The sequence below is a fragment of the Mus pahari genome, chromosome X (assembly GCF_900095145.1).
Source record: "Mus pahari chromosome X, PAHARI_EIJ_v1.1, whole genome shotgun sequence".
Classification (NCBI taxonomy): Eukaryota; Metazoa; Chordata; class Mammalia; order Rodentia; family Muridae; genus Mus; species Mus pahari.
In genome coordinates, this window is record NC_034613.1 from 128,535,554 (window position 1) to 128,559,429 (window position 23,876).

At 41.2% G+C, this 23,876-nt stretch overlaps 1 protein-coding gene across 3 annotated transcripts; it reads left to right on the forward strand.

Moving 5' to 3' along the window:
- Positions 1-1,333: 1,333 nt before the first annotated feature.
- Alas2 (5'-aminolevulinate synthase 2) lies at positions 1,334-23,727 on the forward strand. Of its 3 annotated transcripts, none has more exons than XM_021187533.2 (11): positions 1,334-1,406; positions 6,298-6,493; positions 7,118-7,240; positions 8,097-8,207; positions 10,706-10,928; positions 11,464-11,648; positions 14,317-14,496; positions 16,731-16,895; positions 17,959-18,227; positions 19,539-19,701; positions 23,437-23,727. In XM_021187533.2, exons 2-11 carry the CDS (start codon positions 6,313-6,315, stop codon positions 23,598-23,600), a joined length of 1,764 nt encoding a protein of 587 aa, XP_021043192.1. In that variant the 5' UTR covers positions 1,334-1,406; positions 6,298-6,312; the 3' UTR covers positions 23,601-23,727. The 3 variants fall into 3 exon arrangements, with proteins under 3 accessions (XP_021043192.1, XP_021043193.1, XP_029390163.1); XM_021187534.2 differs by having other exon boundaries at positions 7,163-7,240; XM_029534303.1 differs by lacking the exon at positions 1,334-1,406 and adding an exon at positions 4,712-4,819.
- Positions 23,728-23,876: the final 149 nt, after the last annotated feature.

The following is a 23,876-nucleotide window of genomic DNA, read 5'->3' on the forward strand; positions in this document are numbered from 1 at the left end:
ACACACCACTGGTGGGAAAATATACCATATGCATAGGACAAATTAGCAATATCAAAATTGAAATCTCTTTATACTTTCATATAATTTCTTTATTTTATATGTGCATATGCGGGAAGGGGAACCATAGAACACCTGTGGACATTGGAGGAACCTGGAGTTGGTTCTCTCCTTCCAACTTTACATGGTTTCCAGGAACTGAACTCAGACTGCCAGGCTACAGAGATGAAATTACCTAGTTATAATAGTCCCACTACCCTAGGCTTAGGAAAGGCATGGGGAATATGACATAAGAGAAAATATTAAAAGGGGTAGAAAACAGAGAAGCCTCATATTTTAACTGTATGTTCTAAGATGTACAGAAGAGTGTGGGTTCTGGCGGCATACTGTCAACTTTGTAGCCAAGCTACATACTTTCTAGATGGGCAATTATTAGTAGCCCACCCCTCCAGCCTTAGGGTCTTTATCTGTGACATAGATAACTGTGCCTTTGTCTTAAGATTCTTATGAGGCTTTTTATTATTCCAGATGAATTTGCAAATCGCCCTTTCTAACTCTGTGAAGAATTGGGTTGGAATTTTGATGGGGATTGCATTGAATCTGTAGATTGCTTTTGGCAGGATGGCCATATTGCAAACTTTATATGACCCAGCACAGGGGAATGCCAGGGCCAAGAAGTGGGAGTGGGTGGGTAGGGGAGCAGGGGCGGGGGGAGGGCATAGGGAACTTTCAGGATAGCATTTGAAATGTAAATAAAGAAAATATCTAATAAAAAAAGATTCTTATGAGGCTTAATTAATCAATGTAAAGTAATTACCCCCTCGAGGTACAGTGTAAAAACAGTGAATCAACATGAACTGCTATTTTCTCAAACTAAGCACTGTGCCAAATGTTCGTACATTTGTTGAAGTGACACAACATCCTTTGAATTGATCTACTTTCCATGGAGGTTCACAGCTAGAACCCTTCAGAGCCCCAGTGCCTAGAGTGCCTAGAGTGTATTCTATGTCTGAGTTCAGGGTCCTCCCCACACGGACTTGCCTTTACTGACCTCCTTTCGTGGTTGAGGGAACTGAAGGTCAGAGGGCTGGTTCTCCAGAAGGTGCCCTGGACTTATAAGGATGGTCTGATCTCAAAATCCAGTGAGTTAGTTTCACTACCCCTGAGGGAGAAGAGGAAGAAAACAGAAAGAGAAGGCACAGAAAAAGGGGAGTGAGCATGTATGTAGAAGGAGACTTACTTTGCTTTTTATCTTTAGCAGAGGCCTGAGATACCTTAGAGCCAAGGCGGAAGGGGGTGGGGTGGGGTGGGCGGGGGCGGAGCTGAGCAGGAGGCTGGGATGAAAGCTGCTTCCCAGCCTTGCCCACAGCACTCACCGTCTTTGGTTCGTCCTCAGTGCAGGGCAACAGGTAAGAGGTTCTTTCAGTCTTCTTTCTGGGCTCTCACCAACACTATATGTTGACTCTGGGTGGACTTTTGACCTTCACAGAAACTCTCTTCTGTTTGGGGGTTTTCCTTTCTTCCTCCTCTCCCTCTCTCTCTTACTAGTTTCTAGTACATTCATCTTACTTCACTAATTCTCTGACATTCCTGCTTTCTATTACTTTTCCCTCAAAGGACTTTTCTCTGGATCTCCTCAACCCCTCAACCCCATTTCTGTCTCCTTCTTAGTCTCCTTCTGTCTCTGTCTCCTCCTCTCCCCTGTTTCTCTAGGAAAGGCATCTTAATATTTCTTCCAAAATTCTCAAGTCACCCCATCATCACTTGACACTTTCCCATCTGCTTGGCCTAGAACAGAGTGTGAGGTTTCAGAGCCTTGGGGGTAGGGGGTCAGATCCAGGGATGGAAAACTGGAGGCTTTTGTGGGGGGTGGTTAAGACTGGTAAGGCAAGATGCAGGAATTGAGAGGTTGCAAAATTAGTAGAAATAAAGGGGAAAGGTGGAAGGGAATTGTCATTGTGCAGAAAAAGCAGATTTGGAGTCTCACTCTTAAGCCACTGTGAGATCCCCGGCAGGTCATTTATCCTTTGACAAAAGGGCCTGCCCACAGTTCCCACAAATTTCTTACTTTTGTGGTATACATTCTTCTGTTTGTAATTCTCCTATGATTTTCCAGGGTTGGAAAGAAGGCACTAGGAGGGGAGATAAGGCCTGATGCTTCACTGGAAGAAGCAAGGGCTTCTTTTCCAGACTTAAATGATTCTTAAAATCAGGCCACAAGTAATGGGAGACAGGGGACAGAAGATCTGCAAGAGTGGCTTCTGGCTTCCCTGCTGGGATGGTGGCCCAGCTGATCTTTCTGGCCTATGGGACTGCAAATTGGGTGCTGACCTAAAAGGGAATTATAGAGATACAGGAAGAAAAAAACCTTTGAGTAATGATGCCACTCGTCCTGAGAGTTCCCATCCCTCTTTGATTTTGTTTTAAAATTACTCATAATCTTTTCTATGTAGTGGGGTATATAAATCATTAAGTAGTGGAATGAATTCATAAATGTTCAATAGTACCCCAAATCCTACTTTAGAACATTTGGAGAAAGTGTTGGTCATAAAAGATAAATGCACAGTAAAGGGACCTATATTACTGTAACAGAGTGGCTTGGTGTCTAGAGTCAACTTCTTAGCTACAAAAATCTGGATCATTTGGACCATAGATTCATGGTGGCTAAGTTAGGGGTCTCTGGAGCCAGCCTGCCTAAGCTGAAATTTTGCTTCCTTTACTAAACAGTTTTGTGATTTGGGTGAGTCATAGATCTTTTGGAGGCCTCGGTGTCTATTTCCAACATTGTCCTGAGTCTATGTATGTGGAACATTGACAATGGTCAGAGCTCTGTTAACATTTGAATATCAGAACCAGAAGATAAATTATGAAATTTCCAATCTAATCCAATGTCTGTGAAGAAAGTAAAGTTCAGAAAGGGGGGGGCAGGGGAGCCAAAAGATACACACAGTAAATTGTAATAAAATGAGACAAAAATCTCATCTCCAGCTTTCCAGACTTAGTCTGATATAAGCATGGTGGAACTCTGATATATTTATGATGTGACTTCTTGGCTCCAGAGTATGTTTTGTTTTGTTTGAGAAAAGATCTGCTACTTAGTCCTAACTGGCTGGGAGCTATGCAGACCAAGCTAATATGCAATTTAAGATTCAGTTGTCACAGCTTCCTGTGGTGTCAAAATACCCAGCTAAGAGATACCCAGCTAAGACCTTATGTTCTTAATACCCTCAACTGCTTGAAATGCTTCCTCTATTCCTTTACTCATTCCTGGCTCATATTAAGTAATCTTCTGGAATGGACATTAAGAATCCAAATACAAAGTTATAGATCATAATGATGTTCAAGAAGATCAGGGTAGGACAAGAGAAATTGTAACTAGAGCTTTAAAATGAACTCAAAAATTCAATTCACATCAAGAAGAACTCTGTATTTTTCCCAAGACCCTCAGTATATCATGGCCAACAGCCCCACAAAAATGGTGAGTCCACTGGGCCTTTTCTGGTTTCTACATGGAAAGTAGGCCTTAATCAACCATCATTCCAGGGCAGGACTTTGCCTCTAATCTTAAGGGCTTCCTGTCTGATTATATACTTCAATGCTATTGTCAGTGTCAGAGGGGTTTGTACAGGAACTGCAGGAACTGGGACATCTTGACTCCCTACAGATTGCCAGAGCCAGCCTTGGCCAGATGCTTAGACGTGATTCCAGGAAGGGGTTCTTCTTCTCTCCCACGCCCTGGGCTCATCCTAGGGAGTAGCCAGACTCTAATGGTGATAAGCTCTAGGGGCTTTATCTATGGTCTGCAGGCTCAGCCTTGAGTGCTTTAGCCTTCACAGCCAGGCAGTCAGAAGAGCAACTCTTATTTCCAGATATGAGGTAGGCACTGGATCCAACCAATGGCCTACTGAGTGATCTAGGTAGAATTACCTCACATCTGAAAACTGATCAAAGCTAAGACCCAGAAAGGAAAAGTGCCTTGTCCAAAAACATTGAACAAAGATGCTAGAAAGCCAGAATGTAAATAAGAAAAATCTAACTTTTTATGCACCAAATACTGTGCTGAAAGGTTTACAAATTTTTTTTGTTTTGTTTTGTTTGTTTCATGTAATCCTTCCAAGCAGCTTTTTTTTTTTTTTTTTTTTTTTTTTATGACTGGGCCTACAAACTAACTCAGGCTGCTGTGACAGCCTTGGAAAGGGAGGGAGGATGTTCTAAGATGGAATAAGAAGACTGGGTTGCTTTGTAACATAAGAGGCGGATGCTTGTTCTGTGAGATTAGAGGGATAAAAGAAGTTGTCAATAGGATAGGCCCAGGAATTCCTTCTGTTCCCTTGTCCCTCACATAATAAGGCCTTATACACTGAGCCTTTGGCTTTCTTGGCAGAGCTGAGGCTTTAGTCTTCCCACTTTCCCTCCTCTCTCTTCTATTGATTGTGCTGTCCTGCATCTTGTCCCTACCCATTGATTCTGACTCTACAATTGGCTCTTTTCTTCCAATCTATTTCCTCCTCTTGTTCTGTCTTTCATTTTGGTATGTCTCAATCTTACCTCCCTAGAGGCCTCCTCCCTCCCCCCTTCACCCACCCGTTTCCTTCTTAAATATAGATTTATTATCTTAAATTATGTGTATATGTTTGGTTCTGTTACAGGTACGTACATATACATGAGTGCCAGGCCAGTGGAAACTGGAGGCCTCAGATCTCCTGGAGCTGGAGTTCCAGGCAGTTGTGAGCCACACAGCATGAGTACTGGGAAGCAAATCTGGAAGAACAGTATTTACTCTTAACCACTAAGCCATTTCTTCTGCAACTACCACTGTCTCGTGAGCTATCAGTTTTTAAAAGTCTACTTGTCTTTTTCATTGTTTCTCTCCCACCATCACTCCAGCAGGGTCAGGTTCCCCTCCCGTAAGTCTGTATAGTCTAACCATTTTATCTTGGTGCTCCATTCCCTTGCTGGATTACTTTCTCTCCTGCTTAATTTTCAGTCTTTATATTACTCTAAACTACCTGATGTCTTGTCCCTCCAAGTATGTTTCCTGCTTCTCCTTCTTTTGTCTTATCATCTTGCCCTACTTTCTGAATCTCCCATCATCCTCTTGTCTTGTTTCTCACCACCAGTCTTCCTCTCCATGTCCCTTTCTATCTCTACCTTGCTCTTTTCCCTTCCAGTTCTGATATCTTTCTCTTTCTCAGTTTCAGATCTTCCTCCTCCACCACTACACTTTTATTCACTCTCTTCTTTTCTTTCTGAAGTTGTCTTGATTTTTCCCCTACCTCCCTGTGCTCTCCTTTTGAAGATCATAGTAATCATTAATTTACTCCAAAATTCAGCCAATATTCAATGAGAGTTATGTGTCATTTGCTTTATCTTTTTCTGTTCATTTTTCCCTGTCTCTTCTCCAGCCCCCTCCTTTTCTCTATCTTAGCCTTTGTCGTCTTTACTGATCTACATAGATTATATCTTCCAGCCTCCTTGGGTCTTATTTGTACACCCTCCTTTATCAGAGCTTAACCAAAGAGTCAAGAAAAAAATCCAAACATATCAAAATACCAACCTGGTAGTACATAGCCTGTAGGGCACATGACTGCCCTTTCCTGTTTCCAGGATCTCAAGTTGACACCTGGCCTTAAACTCCTTTCCCATCTCTGGTAGAACATTCTCTGGACACAGCAGGACTAGCCTCGGGAGCTCCTGTAAATGGCATCTGTCCACATAAGTGGGCAGAGTCTTCATTTGTTTGAGGATAGCAGTCTTCGGAAGACAGTTGATCACAGGTGTGGATTGTCAGCTGTCATTCTGCAGCACAAAGTCACTTCAATGATCTTCACAATCACTGAGCAGATGGTGGCAGAGTAAATAAGAAGCCAAGTTTTCTGGCGTCTAGTTACAACTTACTACTTTCTTTAGTGGTGTTTCTCATTTCTCCCTCACATTTTAACACTAGGACTCCTTGCTGAGAGGGATACTGAGGGGATATCTGAGGAAGACAACTAGTTTGTTTTTTTTTTTAAGATTTATTTATTTATTATATGTAAGTACACTGTAGTTGACTTCAGACACTCCAGAAGAGGGCATCAGATCTTATTACAGATGGTTATGAGTCACCATATGGTTGCTGGGATTTGAACTCCGGACCTTCGGAAGAGCTGTCGGGTGCTCTTACCCACTGAGCCATCTCACCAGCCCAGACAACTAGTTTTGAGTGGGAAACTAAAGGCAAAGAATTAAATAGACATGACTTTTAGTTTTTGGCCAGGCTCTCATAATGGAATCTCATCTCTTGCACAATTTCTACAGGACTTTGGGCTCAGGATGGTGGCAGCAGCTATGTTGCTACGGTCCTGTCCCGTGCTCTCTCAGGGCACCACAGGCCTCCTAGGCAAAGTGGCTAAAACCTACCAGTTCCTATTTAGTATTGGACGCTGCCCCATCCTGGCCACTCAAGGACCAACCTGTTCTCAAATCCATCTTAAGGCAACCAAGGCTGGAGGAGGTAAGAAGAGGTTATTGGCAAATGGGAATTTCTGGGTCTTAAAGACAAAGTTCCAAATCTATCATTTCCTAATAGCTTGGATAGTTGATGTGAAAATGTCAAGGCAGGATGGACTGACCTAAAAAAAATATACTCAGGATATTTAAAGAGTAAATATAAATTATTCCAGGGTATTTATAGAGACTCACATACTATACTTCATCCATGCTAAACAATGTTAAAATTGCTCAAATCTATTCTCTTGTCCTTCAATCCCTTGCCTTTGCTCTTGACATACAACCTTCTCCTATAATATTATCTCCCCTCAAATTTCTTGTTAAAAACTGAATTTGGACATTATGGCTTCTGTAAACCCGGCCTAGACTCTTTGCCTATCTGGTCACATCCCTTATACCTTGTATTGTTTCATATGTCTTTTCCTCCCTCTCATCCCATTGTTCCCAAGGTGTTATCAGTATGTGCTATTTCTCCCTGCTTAGGAACTCCATTAGCAGTGAGACCAGATTCATTTAATTCCTAGTCTCTATCCTAGGGGTCTCTAGGATATAGTAAGTCCAAGTAATCATTGCTAAGCTGAACACATAGCTAAGAATGAATGTGCAATTACTCTCTTACCTTGTGTAGACTCTCCATCTTGGGCTAAGAGCCATTGTCCTTTCATGCTGTCAGAACTCCAAGACGGGAAGAGCAAGATTGTGCAGAGGGCAGCTCCAGAAGTCCAAGAGGATGTCAAGACTTTCAAGACAGGTTGGAGTCAACTTCCATCTTACCCAACCTCAATTCCTAATGATTGAGCCCACATTATCAGACTCTTGAGCTAGGCAAATCCAAGGAAAGCTAGTGGACATTTCAAGATAGGAAGTCTTAGCCTTTTGCAGGGGAGCCATAATAGGCAATTGCCAACACATACACATGCACAAACCCCCATAACTTATAGCTGTCAGTCTAAAATGGGCCCTCTTCTGTCCCAAGTGGCTAAATGGAATCCAAAAGGCTAGGATCTCAATTGAAGCAAACCATATTGTGTTTGTATTAAGGGAAAAGAGAAGAGGATAGATGCTTCCTTTAGTTTTGACACACATAGTACATTAATTAGCTTTTGTTTTCCCCAAAGTATCTTACATTATCAATTTTATTAGAAGAAATTCAAAGATGGTCTTGTTTTCAACAAAACAATTTTTTATAAAGGTACAGAGTTCAAGGAAAACCTGGGCCAAACACCCAAAATGATTACACTTAAGCAATGACCATACTGTTGGCATCTTTCACAGGCCACTTTGGAGGAAACAAGTTAAATATTGAAATCGAATGATGTTCAGAAAGGAAAACTAATAGGTACTCCCAAGTGCAGGTGCTAGGGTGCATAGTCTGGTTACCTTACCTAAAGGGCAATGAAGTGCAAGCCACCTTAAAGAAGGTTTCTGGACATTTTAGGCATTGCTATGAGGGACACAAGTGGATGCTTACTTTGCAGACACATACTCCAGGAGCCATGTATACTTTCTAAATTTGAATTTCTATACATTACCCTGAACCTAAAGAGGACAACAAATACTGTCTTGTTTTCTCTCTTCATGCCAATGAGTTCCATATTCCCTATCAGACCTGCTGAGCTCCATGGAGTCAACCACCCGAAGTCATTCATTGCCTAGTTTCCAGGATCCAGAGCAGACTGAAGGGGCAGCTCCCCACCTGATTCAGAACAATATGACTGGTGAGTTTGCCAAGATGGGAATGAAGGGCGCAGAAACAGGGCAGTAGGTGCTGAAAGGGTGTGTGACACAGGAGAACAGAGGAAATGCAAAGACTTTTAAACCAAAGAGACTGCAAAACGAAGTCTTAGTGCTAGTGTTGCTGAGGCTGAGCTTCTGTAATTAAGTCACTTCACTCACTTAGTCATCTATGATAAGAAAAATAGAATGCCATCTATAGTAATATGGTGCTTCTAGCTTGTTCTGACGTCTCATTAAAAATTGGGTTTCCCTTCACTATTTCTTTCCCACACTCTCTCAAAGTTTCTCACCCTTCACAGATTCCCTTTCTGTCTCCTATGTTTATTTTTCATAATAGAATTTGCTTCATTTTTCTAGTATAGGAATAAAAAATATTTTTAAACATATACAGGTAAATAAAGAATAAATTACCATCTACTATCGACTTTTTGTTATATTTTCTCCCAGACATACCTTCCTTTGGCTATACATACACAGAGGCACAGACACACACACACACACACACACACACACACATACTCACACACAGAAAGAGAGAATTTCCCATCCTCTCTCATTATCATAATCAGTCTGTTTTGTCCACTTATCAATGTGACCTCATATTAATTATCTCTTTGTGTCCATCCATACAGAGCTGCATAATCACTATTAATGGCTAAATTCTGTTCTGTGGTGTGGATACAGCATTATTCATAATAATTCAGGTTGTTTCTATGACTTTTGTATTCTTCTGGTTTAGACTGCATGTTAGCTTTACATCCACATGAATAAACCCAAAGAAAATTCAATGGTTTTACCTTTTTCAATATCTACACCAAATGTATCACTCACTTCCTTGATGGGCATTAATTTGCTATATGGCCTTGGTCCAGCTAGCCATTCTTTTCATGCCCCAGTCACTGCATCTGTCACAAACAGATAGTAACAGAATTCTCCATATAAGGTTGCTATGAGAAACAAAAAAATAGCATCTTTAAGGGTCCTGGAAGTAGGTTTTATATGTATTTGGAATTCCTTAATACCAGCCACAAGAATACAACAAGATACTAGCTAGTTTTAATCACAGCCACTATTATTATTATGCTTCTGATGATACCCTAATTACTCCATCTCAATTATCACTGTTGTCCTCAGATTCTCACACCTCAGCAAGAAAAGAATTCTAAGTGTCATTCTACATACAGGGACATTAAAACATAAAAGAATTCTTTTAAAACCATTTTTTGAACTTAAATTGTTTTGGATGGCATCCAAAGTAATGGGTTTTACAAGGCATCACCACACATATGTGTTACTATATTTTATTCTCATGTCTTCCTCTCTTCTCTGGCTCCCCTTCTTTACCTAGTTAGCCCTCTCTGTTTGCTGTTCCTATTACATATATTCCCTTTTCTATTTTTTGACCTACAAACACACATGTACAAGCACATACACAATGTACAGTTTAAAATTTAAGTCATATATATGTATGTATGTATGTATGTATATATATGTATATATATATGAAAGAACACATACAGTATCTGTCATTTTGTCTGGCTCAAATTGTTTAGTATAATGATTTACAGCTCTAACATTTTTCCAGAAAATGCCAGGCTTTCGTTGTTTATAGCTGCACAACATTATATTGTTTTATGTGCACTACATCTTTATTATACATTCATTTGTTTATAGACATCTAGGCTGGTTCGATTTCCAAGCTATTATGCAGAGTGTAGCTATAAAGATGGATGTGTAAGTTTCTTTGTGGTATATTGGCTTGGAGTCATTTGGGGATATGCTTGGGAGAGATAATTCAAATAGTTGGTCTGTTCTTTTAATTGATTCTTTTGAAAAGTTTTATTTTTATCATTTTAAAATTGTGTGTGTGTGTGTGTGTGTGTGTGTGTGTGTGTGTGTGTGTACGTGCATGAACATGTGTGCTAATGCCCCTGGAGATCAGATGTGTTGAATGCCCGGAAGCTGGAGTTACAAGCAATTGTGAGCCACTTGATGTGGGTGCTGAACCAAATTCAGGCCCTGTACAAGAACAGCATGCGCTACTGAGTTATCTCTATAACCTCTGCTATTTTTCAGAGGAACTTCCTCACTGATTTCCATACTTGCTGTACCAGCTTACATTCCCACCCTTGGTGTATAAGATTTCCTCTTGCCCACATGCTCGCCAGAACTGGTTGTCATTTGTTTTCTTGACAACTGCCATTCTGACTGAAGTGAGATGGAACTAAAAAGCAGCTTAAATCTACATTTGCCTGACGGCTAAGAGTGTAAAATATTCAGTGTCCATCTGAACTTCTCTTTTGAGAATCGTTTCTTTGGTTCATCAGCCCGTTTACCAATCAGATGATTTGTGGGATTTTTTGGTGTTTAATTTTCTCAGTAGAGAGGATTCATTGCTGGCTCTGGATCATATAACTATTGGGTAAAAAGAGACATGACTAGAAACTAGGTCCTTATCTCTTTTTTTCTACTCCTGCAGGAAGCCAGGCTTTTGGTTATGACCAATTTTTCAGAGACAAGATCATGGAGAAGAAACAGGACCACACCTACCGTGTGTTCAAGACTGTGAATCGCTGGGCTAATGCCTACCCCTTTGCCCAACACTTCTCTGAGGCATCTATGGACTCAAAGGATGTTTCTGTTTGGTGTAGTAATGACTATTTGGGCATAAGCAGACACCCTCGTGTCTTGCAGGCCATACAGTAAGTAGAGTGTGGACTATGAGCTGTGGGTCACATGCAAAGATACTAGCTGTGGACACCTTGGTTCTGCTGCCACTTCTTTTGTACAAGGTCCCCTTAAGTATATCTACTCCTCAGATATAAACTAAGTCAGCCAACGTATCATGCTTGATTAATGATTGTTTGATGTGACAGATGATAATAGAAACTAAGAAAAACGCACTGGCTTCATGAGCTAGAAACCAAAGTTTAGATGATGTGAGGGAGGGAGGAAGGGACGGAGAGGGATGGAGGGAGGAGGGAGGAGGGAGAAGGGAGAAGGAAAGGAAGGTTTCCTTTAGCTTTTCCAAACTACTCAAATTACTTCTACTTTCTGCCTCCATTCCGGGGATACCTCTATGTTTCTCCTTCTTTTCCTCTACTTGGTCACCAAGGCCAGCCTTTACACAGGATCTCTTATGTTAGTAATGACCACATTAAGGAAGGCTTTCATATTTCTCCAGTGCCTAACAATGTTATGTTTTGTTTTTCCTTGTCTTCCACTTTCTTGGAGCAGGGAGACCCTGAAGAATCATGGAGCTGGAGCTGGGGGCACTCGCAATATCTCAGGTACCAGCAAGTTTCATGTGGAGCTTGAACAGGAGCTGGCTGAACTACACCAGAAAGACTCAGCTCTGCTCTTCTCCTCCTGTTTTGTGGCCAATGATTCTACTCTCTTTACACTGGCCAAGCTTCTGCCAGGTGAGCACAAGATGTGAGATGGTGAGAGCTATGTTCAAGGCTGGGGTCCTGCAATAAAGCATCCAGTTTTATTGGATGCCCCCAATCTTTTGAGCTCGCTTGTTCCACTTGTTCATCCTTTTTGCCTGACATACATAGACTTGCCAGTGCATGGTTATATCCTCTTGTCTTTACTCCTTCCACACCTAGGTTGAAGGCCAGCACCAGAGCCTAACCTTACAGAACAGTTAACACCACAAATTCATCATTCTTTCTCTAACAATACAGTCTTTTATCTCTACAAAAGCTTTTAAAACTTTTTTTTAATCTAAAACCTCTACCTCCATCCTTCACTCTTACAATAATGCCCATGTCCTCCAACAGGAATAATATAGAAACCACTGGATTGCTTCTCCTTATTTATTGACATGAAACCAAATCTAGTTATGCACAGATATTTCTTCATCATTTCCCTTTACTGTGAAATGTATCTCCCGTCTTTTGCCTAAAGGCATCCCTTCACCTTACACCAGAGCCCACCTCCCCACATTCCTACTCTCTAGTCCCCTCATATACCTTCCATAGTCTAAATCTCAAATGGATACATGTTCCACATCTACGTCAGTCCTGGGCTCAGAGAGAAGCCACTAAAATGTCACAACCTCTACTCAGAGCTTCTCAAGTCTCTGGGACAGTTTTGCCAAGTCCTCCCCTCCTAGTACCCTATAAGTAGAAGACACCAGACAGCATTATCCTCAACTGTGAGCCATAAAACACTTGCTAGCTTCCATGGATCCCCAGTTTTCACCTCACACTTAGCTTCCTGTGATAGTGTAGGACATGCCTTTTTCTTGTGGACTGTTCTTTCTACCAGTGCACTGGTCATTGCCCACAATCCACTCAGGAACTCAGGAACTTCTCATTCTTCTCTCTCTCTCTCTCTCTCTCTCTCTCTCTCTCTCTCTCTCTCTCTCTNTCTCTCTCTCTCTCTCTCTCTCTCTCTCTCTCTCTCTCTCTCTCTCTCTGCATGCATTCATGTCTGTCCTTCACCCTCATGTCTGACCCTTGATCCCTCTGTATCCTCAGCCATTCCCTTTCCTTAAATAAGTCTCCTGTCTCAACTCTTACATCACACCACTTGAACACTTTTTCTTAGGTCATCCAGAACCCCTAAGTACAGTTAATACCTTGAGGATTTCTTTCTAATCAAGTCTTTACTCCTCAACAAATAGAACCCAACACTTTTTCGTTTATATTGCCACCATTCTAGTCTAACCAACATCATTTCCTTGATTTCTTCTTTTCCCACCTACAATATACTCTTCATACATTCAGAACAATGTTTTATTACACAAATCTATCCATGTCTTTACCCTGCTTAAAATACTTTAATGAGCTGGGCGTGGTGGCACATGCCTTTAATCCCCCTACTCAGGACGCAGAGGCAGGCGGATTTCTGAGTTCGAGGCCAGCCTGGTCTACAAAGTGAGTTCCAGGACAGCCAGGGCTATACAGAGAAACCCTGTTCCCCCCCCCCAAAAAAAAAACAACAAAAACACTTTAATGGACCCCTGTTACCACTAGGATCAAATGTAAACTCCATGTCATGGCTTCTAGCTAAACTGAACCCTAAGATGGGCATGATAGATCTTATCATAATCACTGTACTTAGAAGGCTCAGTCCAAAGTACTACATAGTGAATTACAGGCTACTCAATGAGATCCTAGCTCACAAAACGAAACAAAACAAAAACCTGAATTCTTTTACACAAATATCTTCTAAATCTTATCTTTTGCCATCCCTCTTTCTCTTTTATTCATTTATACATAAGTCACTTGTTTATTCATTTACTCATTAAAAACATTTCCTTATTAATATCTATGTCTTATACTGTGAAGAAGGGATATAAAGATAAAAAGACATGGGCTTTCATCTCAAGGAACTTCCAGCTACACAAGGCAAGTTGTGGAAGAAAACATGATTCATTTTTCTCAAAGAGAAGCTATCCCTTACTTTATTGAAGGCTACAACTATTCCTTGATATCTGTGAAATTTGGGGGGTTCTTCCACATTCCCTACTTCCCTACCCTCCCTGTAAGACCCAGTAAAAATCTCTGCATTCTTCCTATCCTAGAGAAAACCATTTTCTGGTGCTTAGCTTTCTTCCCTGTGCAATAGAGTGGCTATTGTCTGCTCTTTTCGCTGTGACTGTCATGATCATCTAATCTCAACAGTGAAACCCGATAAGCATCCATCCCTGGAATTATAAACATTTGGGTGCTACCTGGAGAAGGTGAAGTGTCAAGTAGACCAGGGAGAATCTAGCATCTGTCCAAGTCTACAAGCATTCTAGGAGATTAACCCTTTTCCAACCTTTGATTTTCCCAAGTGTGGGAAAAATAAAAATAAAACCTGTCAATGACAAACTCAAGGTTCCTGGGAAACTGAATTTCTCCTCCCCGAAGAAAGTCAGAGGCAACAGTTAGGCATCCTTGGAGGGAGGTCCTGGGCAGGGGAGTTACAACAAGGGCAGAAGAGATGTGTCACAAACTTTTCCAAAGGAGGATGAAAAAGACCAGGTCATCAGGGGGGAAAGGAAGTAGGTAGCTTTCCTCTCCTGCCAGGGCAGACTCAAAAGGTAAAGCGGGCCGAGATAGAAGCTAAAAAATTACACATCTGTTTCCTCAGGATGTGAGATCTACTCAGATGCAGGCAATCATGCCTCCATGATCCAAGGCATTCGAAACAGTGGTGCAGCCAAGTTTGTCTTCAGACATAATGACCCAGGCCACCTGAAGAAACTTCTGGAGAAGTCTGATCCCAAGACACCAAAAATTGTGGCTTTTGAGACTGTTCATTCCATGGATGGTAAGTATACATGTATTCAAGTACATGTTTACTAGTACTGATAACTCATGATGAACATGATAAAAGCAACTATTAGTGTGCTATGCACTTATTCATAGCTTATATTTTTCAAAACATTAAATCCTCATGATGATTCTATGCAGTAGGTTCTAGTAGTAGTAGTAGGTATTATTATTTATTATAATTAATTCTATTAAGTGGGTATTATTATTATTATTATTATTATTATTACATGAGGAAACTGAAGCATAAACAAGTGGAGTCACAGAGTCATACAGGTAGTAAACTCCACAGGAGAGGCCGCTACTACATTCTTACACATAAAGAAGCTAAATCCCAGAGAGAACAGCGTTGGTCTTACTCCCCCATTCAGTTGATGGCAAAATGATTATTCTCATACTAGGATATAAAACTCTATTTCCCTGCATAGCACACTTTTAATAAGGAATGATATGCAAGTCGGTTGTGGCAATGTCTGATCTTTACAGTGGCAAATTTCATATATATATACATATATATAAAATTCTCCTGTTTCCTTTCTTATAGAAAGTGAAATGAGGTCTAGATCTGTCTATTGTTGGTTCTGTGCACCAGAAGTAATGTGGTTTAGGGATCTGTTTCCAGCTTTATTTAAAGGAAGAAGTCCCCATCTCGTTTTAAGGTGCCCCTTTTCCAACTGAAACAATGGAGGACCCTTAGCATTCCCTAATTTATAGCCACATGCACCATAAACATCATGCAATCACAAATGGCCCACATTCAAATGCTATCATAAGCATTTATTAGCTTGAGCAAGTTTTAAAAGAATAATTATTATTGTTATATATGATGTGTACGTGGGTGCCCATGAACAGAGGATAACTGCTGCATCGGTTCACTTCTTCCATTTTGGTTCTGGAGATCTACCTCAGGTCACTAGGCTACTCATTAGACTCTCTCCCTGGCTCAGCCTTTTCACCAGCTCCTTGTGTGAGGTTTTTAAGTTGCTTTGTGTTGTGGTTAGCTTATTTGCAAAGTGCAGGTAATAATAATAGACTAGCCCTGAGCATTAAATGAATTAATGTACACAGGAATTCACTGTCATATCTACTAAGCACATTTCTACAATCATAAAGAACCAGTACATTTGCAGATTTCTAAGATGGCACAGCTATTAAAATTTTTCTAGTGGGAATTATAGCCTGCAATCACACTAGTTATACCTGTAAATGAACTGTTCCTTGTTTGTTTGTTTGTTTGTTTGTTTGTTTTGTGGAAACTACCTAATCGGTCAATTCTAAAGATGGATTTCTCCTTGCCCCAACCCTACAGTCTTTATTCCTGGTCTAGGGCCCCTGTTTCCATCCCAAGAAGTTTCTTCTGTATTACAACTCTCCTTACCTCAGCAATTTCTAGGGGGTGATAGTGTCTTAGACTATTAACAATGGCCACAAAGCCAATTCAGATGACATCTCAAATAGCATGGAAAACTGTAAATAGGTATAGATTATGAAATAGCTTCTAAGTTGTTGGGACTGAGCCTGGGGGAGAGCGTCCTCAAAGACAAACCACCCTTCCAGAGACACTTTCAGGAAAGTCAATAATGCAAAACCACTAAGAATCCTGGGATGAGACACAGGGTACAGAAAAGCACGAAGAAAGGAATACATTGAGAAAAAAAGATCAGAAAAGAGGGAGTGGAGAAGAAAGGGAGAGAAAAATAGACACAAACGAGGACATGAGCATAAAAAGAAGACAGTGACAGAAATCCAAAACAGATAAAAACAAAGAGGGCCAGGGAAGTATAAAAACATGAATGGCTTATCAGTTGTCCCTGCCCAATGGGGCTGAGTGGCTCAGAAGTGAGGATTGTATTAAGCTAGAGCAGACAGTGACTTTTTTCACATTAAACACAGGTATCAAATAGGCAACTGCTACCTCTAGTTAGAAGTGTACTAACCCATAACGGCAGCAGAGAATTTGAAAACAACAGTAACGAAGTTGTCAGAATGAATTAAAAATAATGACGAGACGAGGAAATGCAAAGGGTCAGGGAGAACACAAACATGAAGAATTGGGGTGTGGGTGTGGCTCATGAGGTTGATGTTTGGAATACTCTCAAATGATGGCAGACACCCGCCTCCTTGTGTACAACACCTTTTTCTAAGCCAAAGTAAGCTTAAGTGAGAAGAACACAAGAAATGGAGCTAGGGAAGAGTTATGACTTCCTTCTCCTTTGCCCCGGCTTTTCTCAGGTGCCATTTGTCCTCTGGAGGAATTGTGTGATGTAGCCCACCAGTATGGGGCCCTGACCTTTGTGGATGAAGTCCATGCTGTAGGACTGTATGGAGCCCGGGGTGCAGGGATCGGGGAGCGTGACGGAATTATGCACAAGCTTGACATCATCTCTGGAACTCTTGGTGAGTATCTTAGATAAGGTTAATATTACTATGATGAAATATAGTCAGAAGCAACTTGGGGGAGGAAAGCTTACTTGGCTTACATATCCTGTGTCACAAGCCCACTGAGGGAAGCCAAGGCATGAACTCAAATCAGGTAAGAAACTGGAGGCAGGAGCTGATTCAGAGACCATAGAGGGGATGTTGGTTACTGGCTTACTCCTCTTGGTTTGTTTAGCCTGCTTTCTTATAGGACACAAGAACATGAGCCCACAGTGGTACTACCCACAAAGGTTTGGGCCATCCCACATCAATCACTAATTATAAAAGTGCTCTGCGGGCTTTCCTGCAGCCCAGTCTTACATATTTTCCCTCCTCTCAGATGACTCTTGCATCAAGCTGACATAAAGCTAGCCAGCAGTGAGCAGACACTTATATATAAAGGCTTCCCTTATGTACAATGTGGAGAAGCACCCCCAGCAAACAGTTGTTTGGAAAGAATTTACAACCCCAGGCTTTTAGTTTGTTTGATTTTTTTTTAACTTGACATGAACCATTTTTATTTGTTTTTTGAGATTATAATTTCATCATTTCCTCCTTCTTCCCCCTTTCCTTCAAATCTTCCCAGGACCCCACCTTGGTATTAATATCTGTTAAGGATTATAGAAATGACATAAAATTTTTCATTAAAACCCTAGGCATTTATCCTACCAAATCATCTCTTTCCCATCTCAATGCAGAGTCACCAAGAAAGTCTAGAAACGTTTTTCTAAAAGGCTCCTGACCTGGACAAAACAGCTGGGTTCAACCAGAATAAGAAAACTGTTTTCCTCCGCACCCAGCTCCCAGCCTCATCTTAGTTATTTTCTAGGTCCTAACCAAGCAACAGTCCCCACCCTGCTCCTGCATATCTAGTCATCACATATGGCAGTATGTGACAGTCCTATCTCAGAACCACAGAAGCAAGGCTCTAACATGGACAGGAGAGATGTGCAGAGGACTGGGAAGCGAGTCTGAAGCCCCACCTTCTGGTACCTGGGGCATGATCCTGCCCCTCTGGGGACTGATTATTGCTTCTTTGCAGGCAAGGCCTTTGGCTGTGTCGGTGGCTATATAGCCAGCACTCGGGACTTGGTGGACATGGTACGCTCCTATGCTGCAGGCTTCATCTTTACCACTTCACTGCCTCCCATGGTGCTCTCTGGGGCTCTAGAATCTGTGCGCCTACTCAAGGGAGAGGAGGGTCAAGTCCTGAGGCGGGCACACCAGCGCAACGTCAAACACATGCGCCAGCTACTAATGGACAGGGGCTTTCCTGTTATACCCTGTCCCAGCCACATCATCCCCATCAGGGTAAGAACTCCACCTTTCCCCACTTCCTTTCCCACCCCCCTGTTCTTGGAACCTTCACATTTGCAACAAACTGATACATGCTCCTTCAATCATCACTATGACCCATCCCCCCAACACACACACACACACACACACACACACACACACACACACACACACACACACACACAAACTTTATTGTCACCTTTGGCCCCTGCATTGAAAGATCAGCCATTATTGATTAACCTGTCATTTCAGCAGCAACCACTGCCCCACTATTACTAAACTGCTCTGACCCTCACAATATTGATCTTATATAATTTGGTGGTTTTCAAATTGTTTCTAAAAACTATTACTGGGTTACAAAATCAGTTTAGTGAGTTATAATTAGCCTATAAACATGTGGGGGGAGAACAGAAAATGTTGGAGCATACAATATGAAGTAAAGGCTATAAATTTGATCAGGTTTCTGCCATACCTGATTATACTGTAAAACATACTTGTAAAACAAGTTGAGGTCAAAACAATACAATGAACAACCATGGAAATAGCTGGTACTCTAGATCACTAGCTCTGTTTAAATGTTTCTTCTCACTTCTAAAATCAAGCCCTATTTCTTTCTTAAATGGCATATATTTCTGTGAGACTGTTAAATCCGGGTGTGGGAAAAATGCCTCTTACAACAATTTTCTGGATGAGAAAGAATAGTAATCTCTCAGTATCCACAGAGGCTTGGCTCCAGCTCTGTCCATGGCCCATATCAAAATCCATAAATGCTGATATTCAGCTGTACAAAAAAGTGTTACATTTCCATATTATTATTATTATTTCCATATTATTATTATTATTCCCATATCTATTCAGCCTTCCAATATACATTTAATCATCTCTAGATAACCAATAATAACAAATTCAAATTAAAACAACTTAGTAGTTAAAGTGTATCTAGAAGAAGAGTCTGTACATTAAAGATATTTAAATTTTATCTGAGACTGGTTGGATACTTGAACAAAGAACACAGATACAAAGGGCCAAGTGGGTCTAACTATCTAATGTATAAATTAAACTAGTGACAGCAACTCAGAACTGCCCTGGCTTTCCAACCACTCCAAGTTAACCAATGTGCTTGCTGTACAAATAAGTATCAAGACAAGATGGCAGCTCTATCCCTCCTTCGCATCTCACTGCTGGCCCAAGCCCTTTATGCAAAACAATCTGTCCCCAAATTCAGTGGTGCTCCTTAATGTGCTCCCCTCTGCCTGCTTAATAGAGCTAGTGTGCAATGGTGGCCCCAGGTTAAGAGGTACTGAAAGCCTTTTCTTTTGAGTCCAGGTGGGCAATGCAGCACTCAACAGCAAGATCTGTGATCTTCTGCTCTCCAAGCACAGCATCTATGTGCAGGCCATCAACTACCCAACTGTGCCTCGTGGTGAGGAGCTACTGCGCTTGGCCCCCTCCCCCCACCACAGCCCTCAGATGATGGAAAACTTTGCGGGTAAGTCCTCGGCATGGGTGTCTATATTTTCCTACCCATAAACCCCAGGATCCAAAAAAAGCTGGGAGAATAAATTCCATTCGATTTGAAACATCTTTCTAGAACCATCTGTTGTGTGTCAGGCTGTATACCAGGGTCACAAATGATTGGGAAACAGCCTATAGACTCACTGGGCTCTAGTTTAGTTGGAGAGATCACAGAGACAGAAACAATAGAGGATACAATGATGTGAGGTGAGATAAAAATTAACAAGAACAGTACCTGGGGAAACTCTGGGAATAGAGAGGAGGGGCCTAACCTTCACCTTTAGGATTCAAGATAGGCTTCCTAGGGGAAGGGACCTCTGGGCTGAACCTTACCAGGTAAGTGGTTCTGGACCAAGAAAATAAAGTTAATACGAGGTACTCCTAGAAGAGGAAAGAACACAAAGAAAAAGGTAAGGATAAAGGTGAGGAACAGCTACTCATGAAGAACAGTTAACAGCTGAGTGTGGTTGTGCATGCCTAAAATTCCAGCACTTTGGAGGTGGAAGAAGGGGGATCAGGAGTTCAAGGAACTCCAGCAGTTCCAGAAGAATTACTAGACTAGGGGATAGAAAGAGAGGAATGGGTGTCATCTATGAGCTACAAAGACAACATAAACTAGGTTTAGAAGCCTGTAGACCTGACCTGGGGAGTTTGGGTTTTACCCTAAAAGATGGCAATTTGGTGAATTCACCCAATATCAGATTTCTTTTAGGAACATTTTTGAGATTGTAATTTAATTACAGTATTTCTCCCTTCCCTTTTCTTCCTACAAACCCTCCCATATACCCGTCCCTGCTCTCCTTCAAATTCATGGCCTGTTTTTCATCAATACATGTGTATATTATATATATATATATATATATATATATATATATATATATATATATAGTCTAAAATATAACCTGCTGTTTTCATGTGTGTGTGTATATATATATATATATATATATATAGTCTAAAATATAACCTGCTGTTTTCATGTATATATATATATATATATATATATATATATATATATATGTTGTTAAGGTACATTTTTTAACATTAGAACCTGGTGTTTATTCTAAGTCTAAGTCTCTGGCATAAAATAAATATATGTACACAACCATACAATGATTGGCAGAGGAAACAGATAGAGATGGTACTAATCTAATATGATGAACTGAGTGGCTACGAAGTATGAAGTAAAAGTACAAAGGATTTATATGTGAGCAAGTCTTTGTGGTCCACATTGAACTACATGTGGATACAGTGCTAAGATCCTAGAATAAAGGAATTCTGGGAGTAATGATTAGATAGGAAAGCAGAGGGCACATATTGACAAGTCATTCTGTCTACAGACTATGCAGCATAATTTGAGGAAGATGGTTAAGTCAGTCCATTCATTCACTTAAAAACATCAATAAAACAAATAAAGCTGCCTAATATCCATTCCTTAGCATGTGCCAAGCACTGTTTTAAATGTGTTAACCCATTTAATTCACATAACAAAGATACTTTTATAATTTTCATTTTGTATTATGTACAAATTGAAGATTAAAAACAGTTATTGGCCCATGGTCACATAGGCACTAGGGGTCCTGACTCTCATCTCCATGGTTAGAGCTACTAGGCTTGTAGGAATGGGTGGTTCAGACCCTTGGGCCTTTGTGTTCAGTTTCTTCTATAGCTCTAGGATTTGGTTATAGAGCTCTTGGTGCTTAGGTGTCTGAGTGTTCACATTTGCAGGAAAGATATACTAGAGACATCTCCCACCACTCCACCAGTCCCTTATTCCCACAGCCAACTCATTCTGAAATCCTGCACCTCTTTTCTTCAACTTCTTTCAAATAGTCTCATTTCTTTGTTGCAGTTTCTTGAAAATACAACCATATTTTCCCCCTCATTTTCTTGCTTCTCTTTCCCCCTTCTAACATGCTAACCAGCAGAGGAATTTTTCTAAAACCCAACAATATTGGCCCATTTCCTAAACTTCTCCACTGCCTGCCACATTCTTCTAAGATAAGGTACTCAAGATGATCTACAGGGCAGGAAAGATGGCTTACAGGTTAAGGCTACTCTTCCAAAGGTCCTGAGTTCAATTCCCAACAACCACAATGGTAGCTCATAACCATCTGTAATGGGATCTGATTCCTTCTTCTGGCATGCAGGCATGCATGTAAGCAGGACACCATATAAATAGTAAATAATCTTTAAAAAAAGATGATTCACCATCTGAGAAAATATATCAGAGTTTAATGTGCAAAATGATGACAAATATACATAAAATATAGATAAATATAGGCTAGAAGTACATGCTAAACCATTTATACTAATAAGGATGTTTAGCCCCAAATTTGTAGAGACCCCTAGACTATACAACAAAGTTGAAGCTCCCTAGTATGACATCCTGTGCTTTCCACCTGGTGCTGGCTGTGTCCTGTCCTGCCACAGGCATTTTGTTTCTTTAAGTGTGTCCAATTGATTCAAGTTCTCTCTTTGTGCTTCACTCACTCGACTTCATCATCCATTATCCCTTCTGGCTTACTTCCCTTCATCTTCTAGTCTTAACTCATCCTTTCAATAGACAACTATCATGTTCTTATTATGGGCTGGACACTGTGCTTGAGACCGAAAAATAGACAAAACACAGAACCCTTTTCTACTAGCATTAAGCTTAATTCTAGTAGAAGGGGTAATCAACTTAAAAAAAAAACAATTAGCTTTCTAGTTCGAAGTGTTAAGGGAAAGCAGAAAGCAGAAAGGGGGAACAAGAAGTGCTATGGGCAGGTACTGACTTGGAGGAGGACCGTATACATGGAGTGGCAAGAGTAGAAAACATTAAGGTGACACTGGAGAGAAAATCTGAAGGAGACAATGAGGTTAGCTGGTTAAGTACCTAATGGACATCCCAGAGAACTGTCCAAGGCAAATACCCAAGGACATCCCAGAGAACTGTCCAAGACAAAAATATTCCCTTTATCTTTGGGAAACAAAAGATGGGTGTGGATGGAGTCCCATAGGTAAGTGGCAGAAAAAAATGAGCAGAAAGGGCTTGGTGGAGGACAGGTATGAATGGTTCAGTTGTGTCCATGGCGTTAGATATAGCGAATTAGGCAGCCAAGCAGAGACACTATTGGACATATAAATCTGGAAACTGAGACAGAGGTCTGGGGGAGCTGGAAGTAAAATATTCAGAGTCATCTGCACACTGATGGTGTTAAGAACACAAGACCAGATCATACCAGCAAGGGATGAGCAGAAAAGGGGTTAAAAACAAAGAGCAGCCACACACCTGAAATGCTTCCTATAGCAGCTTCTGTTCCCTCCTCTGGGTCCCTACACACCCCAGGAATATGCCCTACCCTGTCTCACAACACTGATAGGACAGTATAATTCCTTTTAGTGTTGTCTTTATCAGGTCAGGATTTTCTAAGCAGAGAGATTCACTGTTGAGCCTACACATGTCCTTTATGTAGGGAAAGATACAGGCTAGCACAGCATGGTTTTAAATCTTGTCACAGGCATGATTTCCTGTCTTTTATACATCCGAGGACCCACAGACAAATGGTAGCATCCATGGGTCATACTGAAGCAGACAAGTAAATCTACTTCTGGACCCAAGTTACCTCAAAGGATCAAGGGAGGCAAGACCTTAGCACATCTGTAGCAACATGGGTTTTGGAAGACCAAGTCTAACCAATTCTTTCCCTCTTTTCTTCTTCCCTTTCAGAGAAGCTGCTGCTGGCCTGGACTGAGGTGGGGCTGCCCCTCCAAGACGTGTCTGTGGCTGCGTGCAACTTCTGTCATCGTCCTGTGCACTTTGAACTTATGAGCGAGTGGGAGAGATCCTACTTTGGGAACATGGGACCCCAATATGTTACCACCTATGCTTAAGGAGCCAGCTGCCTTGGATGCCAACCCCACCTGCACTCCCTCTGGGGCTGGGCTTCCTCCTGCTCTCTGCTTTGCTGTGTGCTTTTAGCTGACTTGATTCTGAAAATAAAGAGCAACCTGAAACATTCATAGCCCTTTGGTGGACAAAGAGCAGACAATTTGTATTCCACTGACTCACTCAGACAAGTCTAGCCTCACAGGAAACCAGATTACTTGTTGGTCTGATCACTCTATTTTACTGATAGGAAAAGTCAGATTTCGGAAGAGGAAAGAAAT

What these genes read in the sequence shown, in the direction of transcription:
- Alas2 (XM_021187533.2), top strand. Translation starts at nt 6,313, where the DNA reads ATGGTGGCAGCAGCTATGTTGCTACGGTCCTGTCCCGTGCTCTCTCAG. An exon ending in CGTGTCTTGCAGGCCATACA is followed by an intron (nt 10,929 to 11,463) that starts GTAAGTAGAGTG and finishes TTCTTGGAGCAG; the next exon opens with GGAGACCCTGAAGAATCATG. An exon ending in GCCACATCATCCCCATCAGG is followed by an intron (nt 18,228 to 19,538) that starts GTAAGAACTCCA and finishes TTTTGAGTCCAG; the next exon opens with GTGGGCAATGCAGCACTCAA.